The 24,730-nt window shown below is 43.4% G+C and overlaps 1 protein-coding gene and 2 long non-coding RNA genes across 3 annotated transcripts; 1 reads left to right on the forward strand and 2 right to left on the reverse strand.

The window, feature by feature from the left end:
- Nucleotides 1-1,052: 1,052 nt before the first annotated feature.
- On the reverse strand, nucleotides 1,053-23,871 carry KMO (kynurenine 3-monooxygenase). Its single transcript, XM_081840237.1, has 16 exons — nucleotides 23,746-23,871; nucleotides 23,201-23,291; nucleotides 21,940-22,009; nucleotides 18,669-18,766; nucleotides 17,148-17,237; nucleotides 16,387-16,435; nucleotides 15,119-15,206; nucleotides 13,214-13,379; nucleotides 12,784-12,855; nucleotides 11,262-11,383; nucleotides 9,726-9,873; nucleotides 7,604-7,661; nucleotides 3,123-3,205; nucleotides 2,938-3,039; nucleotides 2,769-2,828; nucleotides 1,053-1,694 (listed from the first exon to the last, which is right to left on the reverse strand). The coding sequence occupies exons 2-16, from the start codon at nucleotides 23,252-23,254 to the stop codon at nucleotides 1,530-1,532; spliced, it is 1,425 nt and encodes a 474-aa protein (XP_081696363.1). The 5' UTR covers nucleotides 23,255-23,291; nucleotides 23,746-23,871; the 3' UTR covers nucleotides 1,053-1,529.
- Nucleotides 3,318-4,182, reverse strand: LOC309335941. The gene is made up of 2 exons (XR_014153815.1): nucleotides 3,447-4,182; nucleotides 3,318-3,398 (listed from the first exon to the last, which is right to left on the reverse strand). It is a non-coding gene; the product is annotated as an uncharacterized lncRNA (long non-coding RNA).
- LOC309335771 lies at nucleotides 6,460-12,185 on the forward strand. Its single transcript, XR_014153717.1, has 3 exons — nucleotides 6,460-7,031; nucleotides 11,187-11,244; nucleotides 12,090-12,185. It is a non-coding gene; the product is annotated as an uncharacterized lncRNA (long non-coding RNA).
- Nucleotides 23,872-24,730: the final 859 nt, after the last annotated feature.

The following is a 24,730-nucleotide window of genomic DNA, read 5'->3' on the forward strand; positions in this document are numbered from 1 at the left end:
GTTAAGTTAAACATTGTAGTGCTACATATTATGGAAGCACACGAAACAATAAGCATGCTTATTGAATATTAGGTTGATGGGGTCCCCTGTTGTTCACATTCAGTGCTTCTAGAATGTAAAACCTTGACCCCCCCGGCCCTTTTCTGCCTTACTAAATGGCATTAGCAGGCGGGGAGAACTATCATCTTCTATTAGCTCTGGGTTTCTGGGCAGATAAATCTCACGACAGTCTGCTCAGTGTACAGTAATAAGGTAGGATGATGAATCCACACCTTCCTAATTCTGTACAAGACCATCAGTGCAAAAGAGACCTCAGTCAAATTGAAACATCTCAGAGAAACAGACAGACGATATACAGTGGTACCTCGGGTTCAGAACTTAATTCGTTCCAGAGGTCCGTTCTTAACCTGAAACTGTTCTTAACATGAAGCACCACTTTAGCTAATGGGGCCTCCTGCTGCCGCTGTGCCACCGCTGCATGATTTCTGTTCTCATCCTGAAGCAAAGTTCTTAACCCGAGGTACTATTTCTGGGTTAGTGGAGTCTGTAACCTGAAACGTATGTAACCTGAAGCGTATGTAACCCGAGGTACCACTGTACTCATGTGAAGAAATACGGCACTCGGAACCTAAAGCCTTGTGTATTGAAGGGAATAAGCTCCCAAGCTGTCAGGTGCAAGAAGAATATTGCTGCAAGTGTATAAACCTCTACTGTGTGCCTATGATTTGCAAGTAATAAATCTCAAAACACCATTCCTGAAATGACATGACGTGTTTTGGAGTGTCATTGTGTCCACTGTTAACATTCTCTGCAGTATCTATTGGACTAAACTTAAGACAGGGAAAGGATTGTATCATTGGTCATAACTTTATTTCTTTTAAGTACAGAATGGGTGGAACCTTCATCTGTTTCAGAGTGATAATAAGAAAATTGAATTGTGACATGTTCCATATACGTAGACATTCTCCATTGTGCTGCAGGCAAGCCTCAAGTTTGAAATTATATATATATATTTATTAGTTTCTATGTGACAAAAAAGCACCACACAAAACTGAATTTTATATGCCAAATTTATTGCTGATTCTGTTTCTCGTTGACATTGTAGTTCAATAGTTCACTTAAGAAACTGGAAAACTGGTTGACACTTTAAAAATTGGATACAGATCTATTGCAAGTTCAGTGAACTTTTCTAAAACTCACAAAATGCAGTTAATTTATACATGTCCTCTTGTGTGTAAAAGTTGATGCTGGTATTTGGGGAAGTGTGGAAGAACAGCTTACAGGCCCTCAGGCTCTTGAGGGACACATACCATTTCTTTAGGAAGATGACAGCAGGGCACTCAAGTCTTGTTGGGCAAGTGTCTTGTTGGGTTCCATATGGATGGATGGCCTTCTAACACTTGCATCCAGCACCATGTAGCACAATTAGTCCTTTGGGAATACTTTGATGTTCTGACTTTCCAAGCAGAGGTGAAATTAAAACACTGAATACATCTCTCTCTCTCTCTCTCTCTCTCTTGCTTTTAACACTATTGGGTAACCAGTGGTACATTTCCAAATTTTCTGAGGCTGAGTGTCCATTTCCACAGATTCTCTGCACATACGTCAATTTGTAGCTTAATACCATTTCTGAGCAGATAGATGCCACTTACTGCTGTCACAGCCACAGTGAGAAAGAGGCCTCTATTAATTATCTTTTAAGAAGAAATCAAATTTGAGTCAGAAAATGTTGCAAATGTTGCAGGAGGAAATAGTTTGCAATATTTTTACTAGTCTATAGTTAAATCTTTTGGACTATTCCGCTAACTACATAAGATACCATTCAAAATAAATTTTAGAATCTTTAAAGGATCACAATAAAATATATAATATTTGTATACAAAAGACAATGCACAAGTTGCTTTAAGGTATGCATAACATATCACTCCATATTTAATTTAATAAATCATATATTAAAAACCAATCTAAAATCACAATGGGCTCCAGACATAATCATACTCAGAGTAAACCCATTGAAATCAATGGTATTTGTGAATAAATTGGATTCAACCCATTATTTTAAATGTACACTGCCTTTTGTTAAACAGATACTAATATCTGAGCATAAAACCCATATAAACAGCTTGATAAAGCCAAATAAAACACAGGTTCCCTTTTTCTTTTTTTGGAGCAACATTCTGTCTCTTCTGTTTGTTCTTTTCCTTTCTTTCTTAACTCCATTAGGAGTGCATTTGGTTGTATTGTATTCCAAACACTTATGTGCCTCGTCACTTGGTTTATGCTGTGTGTGTATAAGTTTGACAAAAGCAAGTTATTTTGGTCTCTGGGGAGGGAGAGGTAAACTGCTCTCTCTGCTTCTCCTTGTATACATGTACCTTGGATCCCAGGAAAGCCCTGTCATCCAGGTTAGAGGGAACCAAATGGAAGTGTGGTAGCAGATGATGTGGAAGCCTCTGGCATGACTGACCTACCTAGATGGGCAGTTATCAAAGGGAGTAAAAGGTGTTTAATCTCCCCTTTCCATTATAGGATCTACTCTGAGTAGGACTTTGTTGGCTATACCCATGGGGGGCAGAGGGGGACAGCTGCCCCCCTGACCAAGTAAAACAATAGAAATAACTAACTGACCAATCACGTTGGTTCTGCCCCTCCTGAGCAAGTCCTGTCCTCCCCCCCCCCATACAAAAATCCTGGCTACACCCATGACTATATCACCCATAATACAATATGCTCCCAGCCCAAACAAATTCATCTAAGCTGCCACTGACCTTATTCTGCCATTTCCATCTTTGCACAGCTTCATGGTATCGAATTCTGGAGAATGTGACCTGCATCAGATTACGAAATCATACAGATCATCACTGAAAATGGAGGGGATGGCAGCCGGGAATGAAGAAAACAAGGGAAACCCTGCAATATATCTATTGCTGGTCTTACCATGGTGTACAGAGGGATGATAGTGGAGGGGAAGAGGGCGTGAAGAAAGTTGTCAATGTGCTTTCGGAAAATGAACCACTTTGAATTGACATGCTCCCGCATCTGCAACAACCAAGAGAAACATCTGGAAACATCTCTCATCGTTCAGCTGCCGCCCACTCTCTATTTAACTATATTTAACTTACCTCTATATAATTATACATAGCTAAATCTGAAATTGCATGATCATCAGGTACTCTCAGCTTTGAGAACTCTGGGAGACAAATACCTGGGGAAGAAACAAGGTCATTTCACTCATTACACTGAAGGTAAGTCTTGGTTTGTCACTCAGCAAAGTAGGTGCGGTTACTAATGGCTTCAATTTAGACTGCAAATTATTATTATTTCTAGACAATGGAATGGGCTATGTCCTCATCCCGTGACGCTAGGCAGGAGCAAATAATTGTGTGAAGCAGGCTCGACTCCTCAGTTTTCCGGATTCGCCAAGCAGCAAACACTGACGGAGTCACTGAAATAAAAAGGTCTGCCTACCTCCTCTCTCCATGGCTTGAAAATCTAAAGAAAGACATGTGCTAGACATCTGAAAGGCAAGGAAATTATGATCAATAGACTATATCTTCACTTAACAGTGCATCGGAAATGAATGTTGTGGGTGATGGCCCACTGGTGAGGTAAAAGCAACCACTGTAAGGTTCAGGTGTGATGTTTTGCCCAGGAGGTAATTTGGGAGGCAGACATGCAGAGATCTAGAATAACTGCCAACTGTTTAGCCGACATCATCTTGGAGGCAATCAGGAAAGAGGCTGCAGCTTTGATTTTGGCTATTCTCTCCAGAGATAGAAAAACATTCCCTTCTTGAAAATGGTGGTCACGCAGGGGAATCAAAGCTGTTGTTGGTGCACTGGATGGGGCAGGACATGTGTCTTCAAAATCTACACTCAAAATGAAAACTCCATGGTGTGCGGACACTCAGACTGAGTTCAGAGATTCCATTTTGAATCTTTGTAAGCCACATAATTATTGAGGAAATGTAAATTGAGAATAGGACACCATTTTTGGTAGGGTTTTTTTGGCACAACCAAAAATACGGATTAGAAGCCGCGAAAGCGCTGATCTGAGGAAACAGGAGTTATGGCTCCTAAGGTGTAGGTGGGTTCCCACAAGCCAAGACATTGCGATAACAGAAATAACCTTTATTGAACTACATAACTGAGAAATGGGCAAAGCAACTGCTTATATACATTCCTGAAATGTATATAACGTGACTGGCTGTCTAAAATTCCAAGCTGCGAATCATGACTCAGAGTTCAAGGGCCAATGGCAGAGGCCCAAATCCTGAAATGTTCTGTGATTGGACATCATGAATCGAATCAGAACACAGGAGCTCAGAATCCTTAGTCCAGACTCAAGCTCAGGCAAACACAGACCACTGAAAACAACAGCTCCCACAGACAGAAGATGGCAAACACAAGTCCAAACAGCTTGCAAACATACTTTGTTTCTTGGCAAGGGTGAGGGAATGAACGTGAGGGGGTAGTGGAAATTAATTTTATAAAATAACCTTGTGAAATAATTCCTAAAACCCAGCAATCAGATACTGACATCTGCCAGGAAGGAAGGAAAGCAGGGTGTGGACCCGTCCTTGGGTTCGCTATTTTGTGGCTTTGGTCTTGGAAGAAGTTGAGGCATTGAAACAATACTTTTCTCTTATCTTTGATTCTATAAAGACATCTTTCAACACCCCTTCTCTGAAAGCTGACCGAAAGGTTCCGTGGAAAGGTTTACTTTAGAGGCAGCCTCAGCGTTCCAGGACTTTAGCAGCTACCTGGGATGCCATTGCTCTAGCTGCAAACTGCATGGGGTCCATGAAGACATCGGCCATAAAAGTTTAAAGGAGTTTGGTAAGAATCTGGTGCTGTCAAGCTGGATCTTGAGGAGATTGCAATAAATCCTCAAGCCAAACAATACAAGCTCAAGCACATGAGGATGCTACCCAGGCACTCTCATAGAGAGGACCACTGCATCTTACGTAAGGCAAATTTAATTCTCCTATCAGTAGTGTCCCAAAGTTGAGTATTTCCTTCCTTGGTGACCAGATGTCACGATGACAGATTTAAAACTGATCTGTCTATAGAAGGAGTCTTAATATATGCCATAAATTCCAGATCCAAGACATATAATTTCTTAGCTAAGATTTAACTATTGCCTTAAGCAGTAGTTGGCTGGGGTACAGCTATTAGTTAACATATCACTCTCTGGTTCAGTGGTTGATTTGTCAGGTTGAGCAGTTAATTCTAAGGCATGCATTTTCTCACGTTCCAGGATGGGGGCGCTGGCCTCCTGAAACAGCCTCATAGATTAATCTTCATCTTGCAAAGATCCTTCACTCCAGTTATCATCCAGCTCTCCTTCCTGGAAAAGGGTTGGGGAAGAAACCAAGGGAATAGCCACATTCTCATCATCACCTACGGATGTGAATTGGGGGGGGGGGTCCTTTATATCCAAATGAGCCTTCTGTGCCCTCCGTGATGAGAAAGGGGCAGCCTTCTTAGGTTTAACCAATTTCTTCATTCTACAATTGTAAGTGTGAAGCAATTATAGCTTCTCTAAATTGTTAAATAAGCGGGGCTGGAAAAGTTTGAGGGACAGAGGCAGAGGCAACCCGATTGGTGGGAGGGGAGGTCTGAACCTCATGTCCCTGATCATCAGAAGAACATATAAGTCAGGTTCAGATTCAGATAATGTGTCAACCTGAGAGTGACCAGCAGGTGGCAGTGCATCCTTGGCATTCAAATGGGTGGAATCATTTCAAACAGCTGACTGCTCTGTCTCTGAAACTTTAGACTGAAAAACAATAATGGAAGAAAGACGCTTCCTGGGGTGGACAGGAGGAGCAGATGTGGTGCGTGTGTGGGAGGCAGTGGAAGACAGGAGTGCCTGGCATGACCTGGTCCATGGGGTCACGAAGTCGGACACAACTAAACAACAGGTCCTTTAGAGGGCAACAAGTGCTTCAGCTTTGTTTCGTTTTCTTAAGAGGTGGCTCAGCCACAGCCTGGTTTGGCTGCATAATAGTCAGAGAAACACAAGACAAAGAGACACCTACACAGCCACAGCCCTGGACTGCAAAATATAAGCTCTCAACTCTGTTTGTCACAGGATGCTGAATCTCCTTTTGCCACATCGTGAACCAGGAGAAAATAGGCCAAGTCCAACTGCCTTAGATACACACAAGTGCCTGTCAAGAGGTTAAATTAAGGTTACCAGATGTCCCTGTTTCCCAGGGACAGTCCCTGGATTTACAAATCAGTCCCCATACAAAATCCATTGAAGTTGAAAAGTGTCCCCGGATTCATTGAAAAAAATATGTTAACCTTAGGTTAAATTATAAATGTAGAGGATCTATTCCGTTTGCCGCTGTTGCATGCCAAAGCAACACAGAAAGCAAGAGAAACAAACTGCCAGAAGAGAAAACAAATCCCTTAAATCCACAAACTAAATAGGAAAAAAAGGACAGGAGAAAAAACCAGTGGCGTTTGCAAAAAGCCGCCAAAACACTGCAGGAATAAAGAGTATTCCTCATCTTTGCAATCAGTAAAGCTGTGAAACAAACGAAGTTGCCTCATGCCTGAGAGGGAGACTGGGAAAGAAGGAAGGAAAGAAAGAAACGTTCACAGGAGCCCAGGAAATTTGCAGAATGGCAACAATAACCTCAAAGTAGGGCAAAGATAATAATGCTGATAGGAAGAAAGCAGGAATGGGGTTTGAGGAGAGGTCTTGTTTTTTTGTTTGTTTGTTTGTTAAAGACAGGGATCTAGAGAAGAAACAAAATAGACTTATCTGACAAAAAAAGGAAAGCCAGGAGGAAGGACTGTTGCGCCAAGCAAGAGAAAAAAACCCAGGAGTCGAGGCTGCTTCACACAACTCTTTAGCATCACAAGGACATAGCCATCCCATTGGCTCCAGCATCCCACAAAGTAAATCAAAGAGTTACCCTCCATCTTTATTTCCCCAGAATGCTTTTGGGTGCTATGTTGACTCAGACTCAGAGGCATTCTAAGAAAATGGCTATGGAGCACGTGATAAACTTGGAGGTAGGTGAGGACTGTGGGAGCAATGGGAGATGTGAAAGTGGATGAAGCAAGAGGCACAGCAGGGGAGGAGGGGACAGGATGGTCCTGGAAGAGGAAGGGTGTTGTGCATGTGGTAAGGGGGAAAGGCAGATAACTTGCCCAAGAAGCTAATAACTGTCAACTTTGATATCCTTCTGAGGAGTCCAACTGGTAAAGGGTTTGGGGACGCCATCTTATGGTGCCTCCACTCCTACCCAGCTGGTATTCTCTGCTGTGCCTCATTTCCTAAAGGAAACACAGAACCTGGTAACGAAGGACACCCAAAACTCCCTGGACTCTCTCCCTGCTGTGGAGATTGGGGTGTCTTGTAGCAATATTGGGGGCAGCTTTGAATCCTAGCAAGAGGAAGCACCTGCTTGGTGGAGGTTTTCTGTAACCAACTTCCTCGGTTTCAGGAGGCCATCAGAGCAACTTAGGATGTGAAGAGGGAGCGTCTGAGAAGAGGGCTAACAAGCTGGAATGACTCTTACAGCAGCCGTTTTCATTCAGGCTCATGAGGAATATGGTCTTTCATGACAGAAACATATACTCACATATATCATTTTGGAACTGGTTCATTAACTCATCAAAAACCAGACAGTCTTCAAATCCCTGAAGGAGGAGTACAAGGGGAAAAACAGCTTAGGACAGGACCTGTGGGCTGGATCAGATGCTTTGCATTCAGAAGGTCCCAGAGGCAAACCCCAGCATCTCCAGAAAACCTGGAAAGCAGCTGCCAGCCAGCATATTTCATTTCATGTTCATTTCACTTTTAATTTGTATGCCATCTTTCTATATTGCTATACATAAAGCTGTACACCCCCCCCAAAAAATCATGCATCTTATAACAATCCCAATCCAATGCAAATATTATAACAAAAAATACAACTTTAAAATAAACAGCTTATATAAAATAAAGTAATAGCCAATAATGCATTTAGGATATTACACAACAAAATTAACATTCAAAGTATCAATATATAATAATTAAACAGAAATTCACTTGGCAATTACAACAAATCATGACTAGACTATAATCAACAAAAATAACAGCAGCGTCACAATATATAAAATATCACAATTCATAAAAAACCATGGGAAAATATCAAACCAAGCAACAAAGTCACAAACCTTATACAGTGGTGCCTCGCAAGACGAACGCCTCGCAAAACGAAAAACTCGCAAGACGAAAGAGTTTTCCGTTTTTGAGTCGTTCCGCAAGACGAATTTCCCTATGGGCTTGCTTCGCAAGAAGGAAGCCCATAGGGAAATCTCCGGGGACCTCTTTTAAATGCTGGCGGTGGGGAGCAAAGCCTTTCGCCCCCCTCCGGCCTTCAGAAGAGGTCCAGGAAGGCCAGCGGGGGCCGAAAGACTTTGCTCTCCACTGCCAGCATTTTAAAAGCGGTCCGGGATAGCAGGGAAGCGCGCTGCGCTTTCCAGCTATCCCGGACCGCTTTTAAAATGCTGGCTGTCGGGAGCAAAGACTTTCGCCCACCGCCGGCCTTCAGAAGTGGTCCTGGACCTCTTCTGAAGGCCGGCGGGGGGCGAAAGTCTTTGCTCCCCCCCGCCTGCCTTCCCGGGATAGTGGAGAAGCGCAGCGCGTTTCTCCGCTATCCCGGACGGCTTTTGAAGGCAGGTGGGGGGGAGCAAAGACTTTCGCCCACCGCCTGCCTTCAGAAGACCTCCGCTGTCCCGGGGGCTTTTAAAATGCTGGGGGTCGGCAGCGAATGCTTCGCTGCTGCCCACCAGCATTTTAAGATCGCCCCGGGACAGCGGAGAAGTCTCCGCTGTCCCGGGGGCTTTTAAAATGCTGACGGTCGGCAGCAAAGCCTTCCTGTCCCCGGAGCTTGCGGGGCGGGAGGTGGGGAGAAGGGCTTTTCTTCCCACTGCCAGCCTTCAGAACAGCCTTCTGAAGGCTGGCGGTGGGAAGAAAAGCCCTTGTCCCCCCCCCCAGCCTTCAGAAGAGGTCGGGGGACAGACTGTCCCTGGACCTGGTCTGAAGGCGGTTTCCATAGGAACGCATTGACTGATTTTCAATGCATTCCTATGGGAAACCGTGCTTCGCAAGACGAAAAACTCGCAAGAAGAAAAAACTTGCGGAACGAATTAATTTCGTCTTGCGAGGCACCACTGTAAAATTACAAAATGCACTAACATAACTGATCATCATCCAGTCCAGATGATCCAGTCCTTGTAATCCACAAGACTCTTCTCGCTGTGGACAACTGGACTGCTTGAGCCACCCACAAGGCCAAAGGAAGACCACAGGGAGCGACCCTGGGAGCAGATGTCAAACACATAAACAGCTCTGTGATTTTCAAAGGACATCTGAAGGGAAGTTTTTAGCGTGTGATGTTGTGTTGTGTTTTATTTGATTCATCTAATAGAACGCTCACTAAAGTCTGGCCATTATCACATGGAAAAATGGGATGCAACAAACTGACCTGTTAGTTTGGTATGCTTGGGACATTTTGTCTTCAGTTTTTGCTTTACTTTTTTTAAATTGGGGAAGAAGTAGCCTGAAGTGCCACATATCACAAAGCTGTGTTTCAGTTCTAAAAGCCAATAAACTCTACACGGAAATTTTTAAATCAAAAAGAAAAGGATTTTTAATTCCCCAAGTAATCTAATTACGGAGAGGGACAAAGGAATGGCGGAGCGGACGCTCTGACTCACCGCGTTCATGCCTTGTCCGTAGAAGGGCACGACTGCGTGGGCCGCATCTCCCATCAGCACACAGCGAGAGCCAAGGTGGAACGAGGAGCACTTCACAGAGACCATGGCCTGGGCTGGTAACAAAAAGTAATCTCGCATCAGTTCTTGCCTGAAATTGAAATAGCAGAGCATGTATCAAATGCTAAATATGGCCATGTTATAAACCTAAGACACAGGGAAATGGTACACTAGTACATTTTCTACGTGAAAGATTTTCTGCAGGCGAAAGTGTGGCTTAGGCTTCCCAAGGGTTTCCGTGCCATTGTAAACCATTCCTTCTGTTGATTTTTTGTAGCCATGAAAGAAACACTGATTAAAGCTTAATCCAGATATGGGAATTTAATCATAGTCACCAGGATTTTATAACCTGGGGTTGCAGGGAAGCGATGGGCAAGTTCCTCCAGGTTTGTTTTATAGCTGGTCTAGTCTTTCGAGGCTTTCTTGGTAAACATCCAGAGTAAGTTTTTGTTTTTTTTTTAACACATTTATATGCCACATTTTATCAATTATTTCAAGGCTGTTTACAAAAAGATTGTTGCTTGGGGATGATTTGCTCTCCACTGGAAACTCTTCAGCTCCTGTCAACTTTTCCCTCACTATCAGCTTAAAAACTGCTCTGCCACCTTTTTGATATGCAGCACCAGCAGTCTGATTCCATCCTGCTTCAAGTGGAGCCCGTCCCTTTTGCACAGGCCTAGCTTGTTCCAAAACTCTCCTGCACAGCACCACTCTTTCACACACACATGGAGACCACACAGCTGTCTGTCTAGCTGGTGTAGAACTGGTAGCATTTCAGAGAAATCCACCATGAAGGTCCTGACTTTCAGCATCCTAAATAACAAAATATTTCTTTGAATTATGCTAATATACAGTGGTGCCTCGCAAGACGGAAAACCCGCTAGACGAAAGGGTTTTCCGTTTTGGAGGCGCTTTGCAAAATGAATTTCCCTATGGGCTTACTTCGCAACACGAAAATGTCTTGCGAGTTCCTGCGGGGTTTTTTCCTTTTTTCCCTCTTTTCCTAAGCCGCTTATCAGCTGATCCGCTGATAAGCCGCTAAACCGCTAATAGCGCTAATCCGCTAAGCTGTCAATGGGCTTGCTTCACAAGACAAAAAAAATGCTATATGAAGAGCCTCACGGAACGGATTAATTTCGTCTTGCGAGGCACCACTGTATGATCATTTCTGTTCATAATTTTAGTAATCATAAAGTTCATTTATACATACTGTGATGATTTGTAAATTCCTGAAAATGAAGGATATTCCTTTTACATCCTATTTCAAAAGGTAAGATAAAGGAGACGGATTCATTAATAACTGTTAATGCTGATTCACTAGATATGAAAGCACTTTGTTTTGCCTGGTTCATCTCCAGAGCCATTGTGCCATTCCTCTCCATTTTTATCTCTCCCATTCATTAGAGCGAGCCGCCTGCAAGACTCCATTCATTCTGAGATCTCATGTGTTCATTCAGTGGCTGTAAGTGGCAAACTTACTTTCCTATTAGAGGAATTGTGTCCGGAAAGTACATTTTGAAGAAATCCAGCACTTGGTCTCCTGTTGTGAGTTTTTCAAAATCGTCAAAAGGCATGAAGAGAGTGCACGTGAATGACTTATCCTATGAATTAAAAAGGGTGTGAGAACTTGAAAGAAGAGATATCACTGGTTAGTTTTAAAGTTGAAAGTAATTTCCTGAAATATCAGCAAAAAAAAATAAATTCCACTGATTCATTTATGTACAATGTATTTTTGGAAACAAAGTTTTCAAGTGCTGTGGTAAACATACTATCTGCATTTTAGTATATACAGTATACATTTCTGTCTAAAATACAGATGTACATTACACAACTTATTCCAGGTCTTATATCATTTTCAACGCACATTGCAACCTTCTAATAGCCTGGGACCCCAGTAGTGGTTGAACAATAACTCTTATCATCCCATAATAACAACATAATTATAATAAAATAAAATGAAGTTTAAATGGACAGAAGAGCAGTGTTTGAGGGGGAAAATAAAATATGTGCAAAAATGTTGTTTCTAAATTCTTCAAAAGTTACCTGTGATAAATATTCCCCAAAAAACCAAAAGCAAAAAACCCCATTTGAGCACAGCAGGGTGTCTTGAGTCTTCATCTGGATGTCCAAAATAAAACTGCTATCTTGGTGTTCTAACTTACCTGGCTCCAAGCACCCTTAAGTTCAGGTAATTGAGGGGAGAATGTTACAGCAATGAGGAACAACATGAAGAAGAAAGCACAAAGGTAAGAAAAGGAGAGAGATTTTGTTTTTTAAAAATATTGATACTTGTTATATCTATTCCAGACATACCCTGGAAAGTGGTGGGATCCCTCAGCCTGCCCTGAAATTAACCTCTGATCTGAAACCACAACAGGAGCATTCCTCTTCAAGGATGGAGAAGGTCCTACTGGTTGCAATTACTTTTAGATGGATGTGGGTTTTGTGTCCATTAGGTTCAGCCTCTTGGCCTCTCAAGTGACAATGGAGTGGGCCTCTGGAAGTGAAGGCAAACTGTTGTTTTAGCAGCACTGAAGTGCTCTCCCTGGGGCGCAACACTGGGCAGTGTGTGTCAAGGTCCTAGGCTGCCCAGACGACAAGATCCCCCTCTCGGCCTCACTGATGGGGCCCAAAAGAAAGCAGAGCAATACATTAGGCGCCCGCTTGGCTGCAGGAGTTGCCAGAAGGAAGCATACAAGGCACCAACCAACAGTCAGCGACTCCACTCTGGTATTGTCTAGGGTTTCCTCCTTAGCCTTTTCTTCTCCCAAAGATATCCCACAAGACAGCATGTAAGATATTTGTTGGTTCTGACAGTAGATAGAAAATATTATCTCTGTCTCAACTAGGTACATTAGGTCACTTTAATGTTTGTACTTCGTTGTTATTCTAGTTTCCAGAAATCCTAATCTAAATCTAAACGATCCTGAAATTACATCGACATTTCAAATGATGTGTTACTACTAAAAAGACAGTTTTAAACATGTACTGTTTCTCCTACCAGGTTTGGCAGCGCAATCATCATGAATGTATTCCTGGGCCAGATGTGGAGATAATTTGGTTCCATTGCAAACTGAAAGGAGACCAAGAGAGAGGCAGAAAGATGTTTGTCAATGTTTATGCAGCTGTCAACTTGGAAAGCAAGGTCTATAGTGAGACTCTGTTACCACTACAGTTGTACCTTGGTTCTTGAACATAATCTGTTCCGGAAGTCCATTCGACTTCTGAAAACGTTCAAAAACCAAGGCGCGGCTTCAGATTGGCTGCAGGAGCTTCCTGCACTCAATTGGAAGCTGAGGAACCCGCACCAGATGTTCGGCTTCCAAAAAAACATCCGCAAACCAGAACACTCATTTTGGGGTTTGCAGCGTTCAGGAGCCAAAACATGTGAGTACCAAGGCACTTGAGAACCAAGGTACGACTGTACTTACATTTCCATCCCTTGGGGGTATTTTCAGTTCCATGTATCCATGAGGAATATATACTTGGCTGTAGTCAAAACGTGCTTGTCTCATGAACTGCTTCCTAACGGTAGAAAAGGCTCCATCACAGCCTACAATTAGGTCACAAGTGACTTCTTTTGACATCTGGTCGGATCTAGAAAGGAGAACAGCAGCAGCAGCAGAAGATGTGTACTTCCTTGCACTAACTGATAATCAAACCTATCTTGCAGGTTTTATTTGCTATTACAGTATTTTCAGTGGTGGCCAAACCTGACATCTGTTTGCTTGGACCTCTCTTTGTAGCATGACATTTTAAGACCCTAAGGGTTTGCTTTTTTTCTTTCTTAAGTCTGGACTTTATAAAACATATCACACACAAAATCCACACTGAGTTTTGCTCAAATGGATTTGAGAAAACAGGGAGAGAGAAGGTTAACTTTCTTTCCAAGTTGTGGGTCGGAAATAACCCTAAATATTCCAAAAACAACAGTTGACCCCTGAAATAGTATGGAAAATGCAAGTATACGTAAAACAAATTATGCCATTTATGCTGTTTAGTCCATTCTTCCATTTATTTAAGCAGCTGTAATCTTTTCAAAACATCCTCTCAGGCCTGTGCATACTGATTTCAAAAATTTTAACACAAAAAGCCGCTCTTGTTAGGCTTGTTCATACAGATACTGTACAAGCTGTCTCTGCATATATATAAATGTTAGTGTGAAAGAGTATACACTAGTTGATTTGTAAAGTTAAACAGTTGTGCAGACAAGTACACAGACTGTCCACTTGATAATTTTACATTTGTAAAACTGTCTGAGCGTACAGTTAAGTCATTTGTGTACATGGACACACAGATTATACACTTGTTGAATGTAACATGTAAAGAATCCTATTGAATGTTTGGACTCAAAAATCAACATTTTGCCCTTCATTTTTAAGAAATTATTTATTGAGGAACTGACATCTTCTGATTATGAAGATATAAGTCATTGCCCAGTATAAGCTACTATGATATTAGCTCAATGAAAGAGGCAGCTATTATTACATTAGTGTTAAAACTTTTCATCAAAGAAAATTACTATCATGCTCTTAGACTACAAAACTAAACATATTTACTAGGGTTTAAGCCCCACACAGTGAACACAGCACAGTGAGGCCAGGGGAGGAAGAAGAGGGGTACAGGCGGTGCGGACTACCCCGGGTGCCACCACTGAGGGGGGTGACTAAATGCTGTGAGGCACTCACCGTGGGGCCTGCAGCGTGCCTGAGCCACACATCTCTCCTGGGAGAGACGCGGTGGCTAGGGCACGCGCAGGCTTTGCGCTGCCCAAACGGTCTGCACACTGCCTCCCCCCCCCCCAGCTGTAGGGTGGCTGAGTGGGAGAAGGCAGACTATGGAGGCCGCGTCGTGTGCCCCACCCTCGCCCCGTCCCTATGGGCAGCTCGCCCCACCCCTGGGTGTACCGCCCCAGGCTCCCAAGCGGCTTCCTCCACCGCTGAGTGAGGCGTACTTTCAAATAAACATGCAAACATGCAAAAAACCCCTGAAAGATAGCTCACTTGGTAGAGCATGAGACTGTTGGTCTCAGGGTTGTGAGTTCGAGCCCCACGTTGGGTAAAAGATTCCTGCATTGCAGGGAGTTGGGCTAGATGGCCCTTGTGGTCCCTTCCAACTCTACACTTCTATGAGTCTATGATTCCCAAAGGATTACATTGTTAATTTATTTAGGTGCCATGTCCTATTGAAACATCTAATGACTCCTGGAGCAATTGCAACTGGTGGTCCTCTCCCCAGACCACCCCACCAGACCAAGAGGGATGGACAGAGTCAACTCGCCCTTTGGGTTCTGATTAATTATCAGCATGTTCAGGAAGGATGGAGATAATGATTACCCTGAAAAGGTCAGTGTTCCCAGTTCCACATTGCAGTGAAGCAGTTTGTGTCCAAAGTATAATTTAGTATTGGGATATTTCTCAGCAGCTGTAGAAAGACACAGTATTAACTACATTGTACTGAACACAAATATGAGCCAAACTGGGAGCTGCATAATGAAATTACATTTTTCCTAATGAATGGCTGAACAGCTGTTTGCAAGGTAAAGTTCATGTAACATACTGTTATGGATTTGCAGGGGGCAAGGATCCCCCAAAATTCTTGGGCACCAGGTTATCCCCAGAATTTCTGAAATTAGTAAATGTAAGGTCTGAAGCCAAGCCAGCTTCCTCAAGAGTTGGGCTTCAAGAGGTGCCATCCAAAAACAAATGCAGTGGTGGTGACAGAGTCATTACCCTGGCAGGTGAGACATTCAGCAACAGACAAGAAAGGGGGAGGCTGCCAGGATTATAGGGGGCATGAGGTCACCACAGGAAAAAGGGCTGTCTAGGGAATCTTCTTGTGACATTTGAATCACATAGAGAGTGAAGAGAGTAGCAGTATTAAAAGTTATTATGAAAGTGGTTTGAACACATTTGCTGTATTCTGAGGTATTTGTTTTCAGGGAAGAATCAATGGCCGGATCTAGAATCAATCTAGTTTGATTCTAGATCCGGCCATCTGTAATAGTGGGTGGGTTTACCTGATTAGCATTTGATACCTCTTGATTAGGTTATCCATGACTTTCCCTCTCTGCATCTACCCCAGGTGAAAGAGGAGGGAAGTCGTGATAACCTTCTTGTTACATGCTCCCCTTGACATATGTGTGGATACACAAACACTCCCATCGCCAAGACCACTAACATCTGTCCTTACAAGGACACACTGCAAGGTGTCCTTGATCCAGATTGTGGATGAGCTACATAGAAAAAAACAAGTACTCCTGTCTCCATTGATTCTAGAACAATCTGTCATATGTACACAGCTAATGCATATCCAAACCACTTCTCCTATAATTATAACCATGGCTTAGCTTTGGGTAGCACAGCAGCAGAACTGGGGAGGAGCAAAACAGCCATGAATTTTACTGTAAGTTTCTGCCTGCTAGTAGTGCATTCACACCAGCCATGGTTTGGATTAGGAATATGTGCACACTCAGCCAGTGAAGTAGCACTGCGCTCAGTCTTTCTTATATCTCATTTTGATTGAGTAATTACAGTCTCCATCATCTGAGTCTTTAAGAGGTAAAAAATGACTGAAAATGGGGGCAGGCAGGAATCATACTTACCAGTTAGCAGATCTTTGTTTAAATTTGCTCTATCTACAGAGAGAATGTACTGCATGGGGGGAAATACATAGGACACAGAATAAGTTTGAATGTCTTGTAACATATATGAATGGTCACAATTAAGTTAAGAATCCCCTTTCCCTAAATTTCCATGCATCACAAACCTAGGACACAGAGGTCCTGTAATTTACCACTACCCCAATCTGGGTCTCCACCTGCTGGAAGCTGTGTGTCTTTACTGCTCTCCTGAATGGAAGCATGCTGGGACTGATCAATCAAGGAGCTGTTGTTTTTACGGTGATTGGCATGCAACAGAAACCCCAACATGATCTCCCACCATTATCAGCAGAAGCCACGCTCTTGCTGTGCCGCTGGGAAAGTAGCCCAAGTGGCTTGTCATGACATCCAGATCCTGACTTCTGGTTTGTTTTCCCAAAATAAATCACAATCAGGAATCCAAGAACAAACCTTGAATATCGCTCATGGTTTGTTTGGAGAGAAATAAGCTATAAGCCTGGGTTTGGGCATCATGAGAATAAAGGTATGCTGGCCTGTTTTCCAGAGTTGTTTTGCAGGTGACTCAGTTTTCAATGAGAAGGTTCTGAAGGGAGAGGAATGTAGGGAGATGCCCAGTGCACCCCCTCATGTGTGCTTGCAGTATAAAAACTCTCTCAACGGAATAGTGGGAATTGGGTATTATACACAAAAAGACACCACTAAAGACTAAAAACTATTTTATAAAGGGATGCTTAAAATAATACCTGGCTCTTTGTCCCATATGGAATTGAATATTGTTTGCCTGAGAGCGTGTGAATTCTCCTTGCTCTCATCGGTATGCCTTTAGACACAATCTGAAATCAGAAAAGAGAAACATTTGCATCCTAAGAGATAGGGGATCTTTAAATGTAGCAAGCAACAGGCTGGAGTTCCCAAAGGTTCTAAATCTTTGCAGCTTTTGTTGTATTTTAAGTTGTGTAGAACATGACTTTAATTTTTAAATCATTACTTATATGGTTTTTAAAAGCACTGATTTTAAACCATTCCTTATACAGTGGTACCTTGGGTTACAGATGCTTCAGGTTACAGACGCTTCAGGTTACAGACTCTGCTAACCCAGAAATAGTACCTCGGGTTAAGAACTTTGCTTCAGGATGAGAACAGAAATCGTGCTCTGGCAGTGCGGCAGCAGTGGGAGGCCCCATTAGCTCAAGTGGTACCTCAGGTTAAGAACAGTTTCAGGTTAAGAACGGACCTCTGGAATGAATTAAGTTCTTAACCTGAGGTACCACTGTATTTATTGGTTGACTCTGAACACCAGAGGTTGGTACCCCTTGGCTCACAGGCCATATGTGGCGCACCAAGAGGTTTTTTGGTGCAAGGGGAGTAAGGCACCTCACCCAAAAATTCACACACACTATATTATAATACATAATACATTGACTGTTTCCATAGGCCTCCTGATGTCGTTCAGGTGCCAAAAGGTTTTTGTCACTTCCAAAATGTGTCCCCCCTGCTGATCTCTCCACAGCCACTTCTGTTGCACTTTGGCCCTTGGAGAGTTGAGCAGGGGTCAACGCAGCCCTTGGCCCACAAAAGCTTAGTCACAGTGTGTGGGGGGAACGATACAATATTTTCCCCTAAGCTCCTTCCCTGCACCACCATTGGTTTCTCAAGTGTACTCAGACCACATCTCTCCTGTGCTTAAATAGTTGCAATGCACTATTTGCTTATCTATTTCCAAGCATAATTAAAAGGGCTGGTAGTTACCTATAAAGCAGCAAATAACAGGGGGCCCAGCTATTCTCCCTCCCTCTCTCTCTATATATATATTCCTCAACTCTACTCTCTATGTCCCTGGAGATACCAGGGAGATAACCTGGGTCTTTCTGCATGCAAATGATGCATTTTATGGCTGGGAAATGGCTCTGCCCACTTAAGCTGTATGACTGAAACTGGAAGGAATCCTGTAAGTAACTTTCTGTCTGGCATTGAAAACATCTGTATTAAAAACCTGTCCCAGACTGCAGTCTTTCCTTGGAAGAAGGGAGATCAATTTTTTAAATAGATGTATTGCTCAACAACTAAAAAAAACACAATGTCAGTGGCTTCCTATGAAAAGCTCAACAATTCAGCGGTCTTCCTTAAAAAAAAACTTTCAGGGAGTCCTGATTTTAAGCTCTTTTTAAAACCCCTTGTTCCTTCAAACTACCCAGCAGTCCAATACTGAAAAACCCAACACAAAGGCATTACATTTTGTTTCATCCTTTAAATGTAGGGGTCACCTGGTTTTCCAGCCCAACAGCCTTGAGAGCTTGCCGTCCCCTGTGAGACAAGGCCAAATTAATGCTCCTGCCACGAGCAGCATTGGAACCACGGATATCTGAAATGAAACGAGGTAGCACTTTCATCATGTGTGTGACACTGTTGCAATGGATGGCCACATTAATTTAGAAAAAGCTTCTACAGCCACTGCTGTTAGGTCTATTATAGTACACACTCACTTTCCTTAGGCAGTGTCAGGGACCGTGCTGAGCAGGGCTGCACTGGGGAGGAATGGTGGGGAGCCATCCCCTCCCCCCGCTCTTGCTCCTGAATCTTCCCAGGAGCAGGAGGACAGTATAGATTTGGAAAAGTGGTTTGCAAAGGGACATAGTTCAGAAGGCAGAAGCTGGGAAATACTGGATGGGGAACAGCTAGGAGAAGAAGCACTGGGAAAGAGAAAGTTAAGAGATTCACTGTCTCTGGAAAGCATTCCACCTCTCTCCCCAAGGTCAGGAAGAGCTGATAAAGTGACAGGACAGAAAGCACAGAGGGTGGGAGCTCAGGTTACAAGACGCAGTAATGACATGGGTGACTAGGGAGGAAAGGGTGGAACTCTTAACTGGGAGCACTGCCATTCCTAGGAAATGGATTCTTTGTTCTCTCACTGTGATTATTAAAGTTTTAACTGGTAAGTTAAACTGGTAAGTTAAATTTCTAACTGGTAAGAAGACTCATTTTCTTTTGTTCTGCTTATCTACTGCCAAGAGGGAAGGAAGCTGATTCCCTGAAGCCTGACAGGCAACCACAACCTTTTGTGGCTGGCTGGAAAATAAATAAATGGAGGGCTGCTTGGGGAAAATAGAAAAAAATATCAAATAATTCCAAAGTAAACTCCAAGAAAGGGACAGGCAAGCAGGAAACAAGAGTTGGCAATCCCATCAGCCACTGCAGTGTCCCTTGGGCATGGTGACAGAGTAAGCATTGGGGAGTGTGAATGGGCCTAGCATGAACATGAAGAACAAGTGAAGGTGATCTGAGAGCGAGGGGAAGCTGGTCTGAAAGCAAGCAGAGGTTCAGTCTGAGTGAATGACCCCCCAACACAAGGCAGCTTCTTCCTCAAGGTGGGAAAGCTAAAAAGCAGAATGTGTTCCCCCAATGCAAGAGAAACTGGCTGTGCTGGACTGCTTGAGAGGCAGCATGAGTGTCTGCACTGGCACGGGGATATGGCCTGAACGAGTCCAGCATCTGTGCCATCAAGGTGTGCAAAGAAGGAGATCCATGGGGCTGTGGCATCAAGTGCTCCATTATCTGCCAAGGCGACCAGCCAGGGGTGTGCCAAGGCTTTAGTCAAGACTGAGAAGACATTAAACCTGTGGCTGGAAAACCTGAATCAGAAACGGGTGCCTGTTGATGGACCTCAGCGACACCAAAAGGCTCTCTCCCTCTGTGCAAACATCAAACCTTCCAGAGAGTGAGCAGCCTGGAAAAAGGAATTCAAAGCCAGCACTGGCTGGCTTCACGCTTCAACCTCAGGAACATGCATATTTCCAGGGAGGCTGCACTGGCAGACAGGGGGGCGGCAAAAGGATTCCTCAAACACTTTAATCAGCGGAGAGACAACAAGGGATATGTGCCCCCGCCAGGTTTTGATGCAGATAAGACAGGACTTTTTTTGGGAGGGGGGGGAATGCCTGACCAAAACAGAAAACCAAGCCCCTGGCTTCAAAGCAGCTAAAGACCCTGTGACTGGTCTGTTCTTTGGCAATGGGGTTGGGCATTTGCTAAAGCCCAGGATTTTTGTACAGGTCTGAAACCACCCCTGCCCTAAAAGCAGAGTTTGAAACTCCCATTGTTCTAGGCACATTTTGCGACAGGGAATTTTATTAGTGCGAGTAGTTTCTGAGCTCTGGGTGCAGTACTGTGCCTAAGATTTCAGAGTAAAACTGCAGAGTGGAAGGAAAGGAGCACTTTTTCTGCTTCCCCACTTCCAGCTACTCTCTGAAGCCTGGAGAAGAGACCCTCTTAAGAGTATTAGGGGGGTGGGCAGGGGAAGGACTAGACCATGTGAAAAATGAACATAATATTTTAGCTGCAGTTCATTCATTTTCAGCTTTGTATTCTTATTATTGAAAAAGTAGACCTAGACATTCCGTTGTTGCCCCCATAACTTAGGTTTAAGGTGCCCTTTGCTTTCATATCTCAGTTTCTAACACTGCCTAAAAGGCAAGAATAAGAACCTCCTGTCTGCGTTTTGGCAATCTAGAGAAAAGGCCTGGGTGATGGCAGCACCCTTTCTGGACGGATTTCCTTTGGATGAGATTTGCCAGGTCTTAGTCTTTAAGGGCTAGCCCACCCATGAGGCAAGGGAAGGCGACCACCTCAGGCGGCAGGATTCTGTTAGGCGGCAGTAGCTGTTTATTCGTGACTTGTACCTGGTGGGGAGGAGGGAGCCATTTTGTGGTTTGCCTCAGGTGCCAAAATGTATTAAAATGTATTGGGCAGCCTTTGTGTGATACAATGACAGAAAACACCCACCTAGAACTATCTAAGGATTGTCTTGTCTCAAGGGCAGGAGAAATGTAATTTTCAAAAAGTTGTTTCTGCAGCGTGGGTTTTAAATGTAATAAACAGACGACAACAACATAACAGCCAGGGTTGCCATATTTTGAAGAGCAAAAAAGAGGACTTTTGCTGACTTCTGCTTTTAACTATGGATCACTATGACGACTCTACCCATGAAAAAGAGGCCGTGTCCTGGAAAAAGAGGACATATGTCAACCCTACTAGATGGGTATTTATTGAAGTGTTTTTGGATTATTATTGTTCTGGGTTGTTCTGGATTATTTTTTGGCGTCTCATGCCTACTTATAATATTTGCTGTGTATACACAGAGGTTCCCACTGCAAAAATATAGAACTTATGACTTCAAAACATAGTTTTACTCCACTCTAAAAAGACAAGCAGATGGCAATAAATAAAAGGCTAATAGCCTATATAGATAATATCAACAGACAAATTCATGGATAGGACCATCAGTGGCTCCTTGTCATCATGGGAATGTTCTCCAGTGGCAGGCCTCTAAATATCAGCTGCTGGGAGTTGCAGCTGGGAAGAATGTTTTTGCTCTCGTGTCATGTTTGTTGGCTTTCCATCGGCTGCTATGAGAACAAGATCCAGCAGGCCTCTTATGCTCACAAGCAAGCAACCTCCACATAAGTCAATGGGATGTGCATGCATTTAGGGAAAGATTAAATTTCTACTGCATCCCTGCAAATATCAAAATGTACATACCTGGTCTGGTTTCATACATTTCCACTATAAAGCCCCTTCTTGCAAAGAAGCAAGCATTTAAAGAACCCACCTGCAAGAAAAGCATTAGAAGAATTTTAGAGTCGAATAGTATACCACAAACAATGGTACATGGAAAGGGTGTGTCATGTGTTGAATGCAAACATTCTTATATCATCAGATATATTCATCAGATGAATGTAGTCCTGACATTGAGCCACTACACAGGATTCACTAAACAAAAAGGAAAACCCTTATACTCTTCCCAGTAGCTCATTGTGAGCCGTGCTGACTTTCTGTTATTCATTGAAGAAGAGAAGCAGCTTTTGTGCCTATATCCAAAGATCTTTTCTGAAGTGACCCTTATATTTTGCTGGCATAAATGTTCTCTTGGCAACACTGTAAAATGGGCGGGTGCTGCTGCTGATGTATATAGTGCCTGTAGGCTTTACACTGATGTAATGTTGGATCTTCAAGCTCTTGTGCATTGCGCTTCTATGAACTTGTGCTCTTCAGCCACTGTCCACCTCTCCCCAAAGTCTGCATCTGTGAACAGGGCAGCGTGGGGAGAATTGTGAGGCAGCTTCTGTGTAAACTGAAGGAACATCCTAAAATGCATCAGACACACCACAGAAGCTGCAAATTGTAAGGAAATACAGGTGTTGATGCAAAACCCCAAGGTTCCTACAAGCAGTTTGAGAAGCACTAATCTAGTCAGCTAGTTCACAGACCCAGTTAAGGGGAAGCAAACAAGTGTTTAAAAATGAACTGTATAAGCAAAGATCTGTGAGAGCAAAACCCCTAAATTTAAGCCCAGGTGCAATTCTTTGCTATCTCAGAAACTGTAGCTTATACCAATTTTACAGCTATATGTTTGCTATATGCCCAGAGTTACGACACTGGCTCAGCAAACTACAAGTTAAGTATGAGTTGACATACATAGCATGTTTCTCCAAAATTTGGTTTATTTTCCAGCAGCTCTTGTATTGTACCTTTGTATCTTGGTGAGTATCTGGAGTTGAACAAGCCATGGTTTAAGGAAGCATGATGGGGGTGCACATAATACTCAGCCACAGCTAAAACAAACAAAGTTTTCTGAGCCTGCAAAAACCAAGCCTTCAAATCCTAGTTTACTGGCAGTAAACAAGCATAGTTAAGCTGTTGCAGAGAGTTCACACATAGCACTAAGAAATGATTTCTTAAACTATGGCTTAGCATTATGTGTGAACCCACAGTATTAGAGAGAAAAATAAAAGTGTCTTACCAAACCTCCTCCAATAATGGCCACTTTTTTCCTCTGCGGAGCCGAAAGATCCATGACTTTTTTCTCCAGGCAGAGTGCGTGTATATCTCTCCTGCTCAACAGAAAATGTTTTAAGGGGAGGAGATGTGGCAGTTCATTCAGGCTCTACAGCATAAATACTTCTGAACATTTGACAGGGAGCAGTCAAGTGGTTCACACAACCTGCTGTTTCTTCCATCCCTAAAACTTCACATTGGTCAGTGTCAATCTAACCAATATTGAATAAATTATTGAATATCACATGCTTTGTCAAAATCCTAGAGACCAACTTCTTCTATCCATCCCTGCTGATTAAGGATCTGGAAGCCTCCTGCAGAGTTGGACAAAAGGAAAACACTCTCCTACCTGTGAGATGTTTTCCCCACTGTCTTTCCTGTTTGATCACTTACTCCCATTCCAGGCCACTAAAAGTAGCATGATGGTGGAGGAAGGGGGGTGGACCCATGGAAAGGAAGCACGTGGGTTTTAAGAAAACTGATTCTAAGTTCCCTAGGGTTGTGGAGTACCTTAGCTCCTCAGGCTGTTACTGCTGCAATGGAGAATGGGCTGCCGCAGTCTGGTCACATTGTCCCACCTGCACTCTGTCCTCAAAGGTGCTGCTGTGCCTGGGTCCAAAGGGCAGGTCAGCAATGGATGATGTAAATGAAGGTGACTCACTTTTCCTGATTGATCGGCTGTGTGTATGTTTGGATGGAGTTCTCTGTCAATGATTCACTTGCTATCCTTGGAAGTAATCCATGTCTTATTTGGACTTTTTGGCACTCCTTAGAAGGTCTGATGGCTGTGTGGCGTTCCCTTGAGTCACTGCTCTCTCACTCTCTCCCTTCCCTGAACTGGATTTTGCCTGTGCTCCACAAATTCAAAAATAAGGGCAAAAAGTGCTTCTAAGAGCTGGTGGGTGTATGATTCTCCTGTATGGAGCCTGGACTCTACCCCCACCCCCCAACAGGAGCCTACGCCTAGGGGCCAAGGTCCCTTCAGGGACCTCCCCATTATATATTTGAGAGGGCACAAGTTTGCATAAAATTTGCATACACTTTTGTGTCCTGCAAATTTGTGTCCTCTTTTACAGACAGTGGGTGATTATGAGAGATCCTGGCAGGATTCACTACATGCAGGCCAAGCATCCACCTGGCCCTAGTCCACTGGTCCGCTCTCTTTGCCAAGCGATCTCACTTGCCTGGGCATTCGGCTGATTTCCCTGATATACAGTTGTTGTTTTATAGAGTATTTGGATATGCTGACATTTGTTATGATATGATATATCTACTGTCACCATTAACATTTGGTCTTAACTACTTGCTGTGTGCTGATGTAGACCAGCCCAGACAACAAGGGAAAATGCCCCTCAAAAGACACGCGTAGGGGGCACATGTAGATAAATGTACCCTGAGGTTCATGGAGCAAAGACTGTAGGTTCATGGAAAGACACCCCCCTTTTCCTTCTCAGCACACACTCCACAGGTTTCCCTCATTAGCGCAATTCCCTTG

Source organism: Podarcis erhardii (genome assembly GCF_964252035.2).
Source record: "Podarcis erhardii genome assembly, chromosome: 1".
NCBI classification, from domain to species: Eukaryota; Metazoa; Chordata; class Lepidosauria; order Squamata; family Lacertidae; genus Podarcis; species Podarcis erhardii.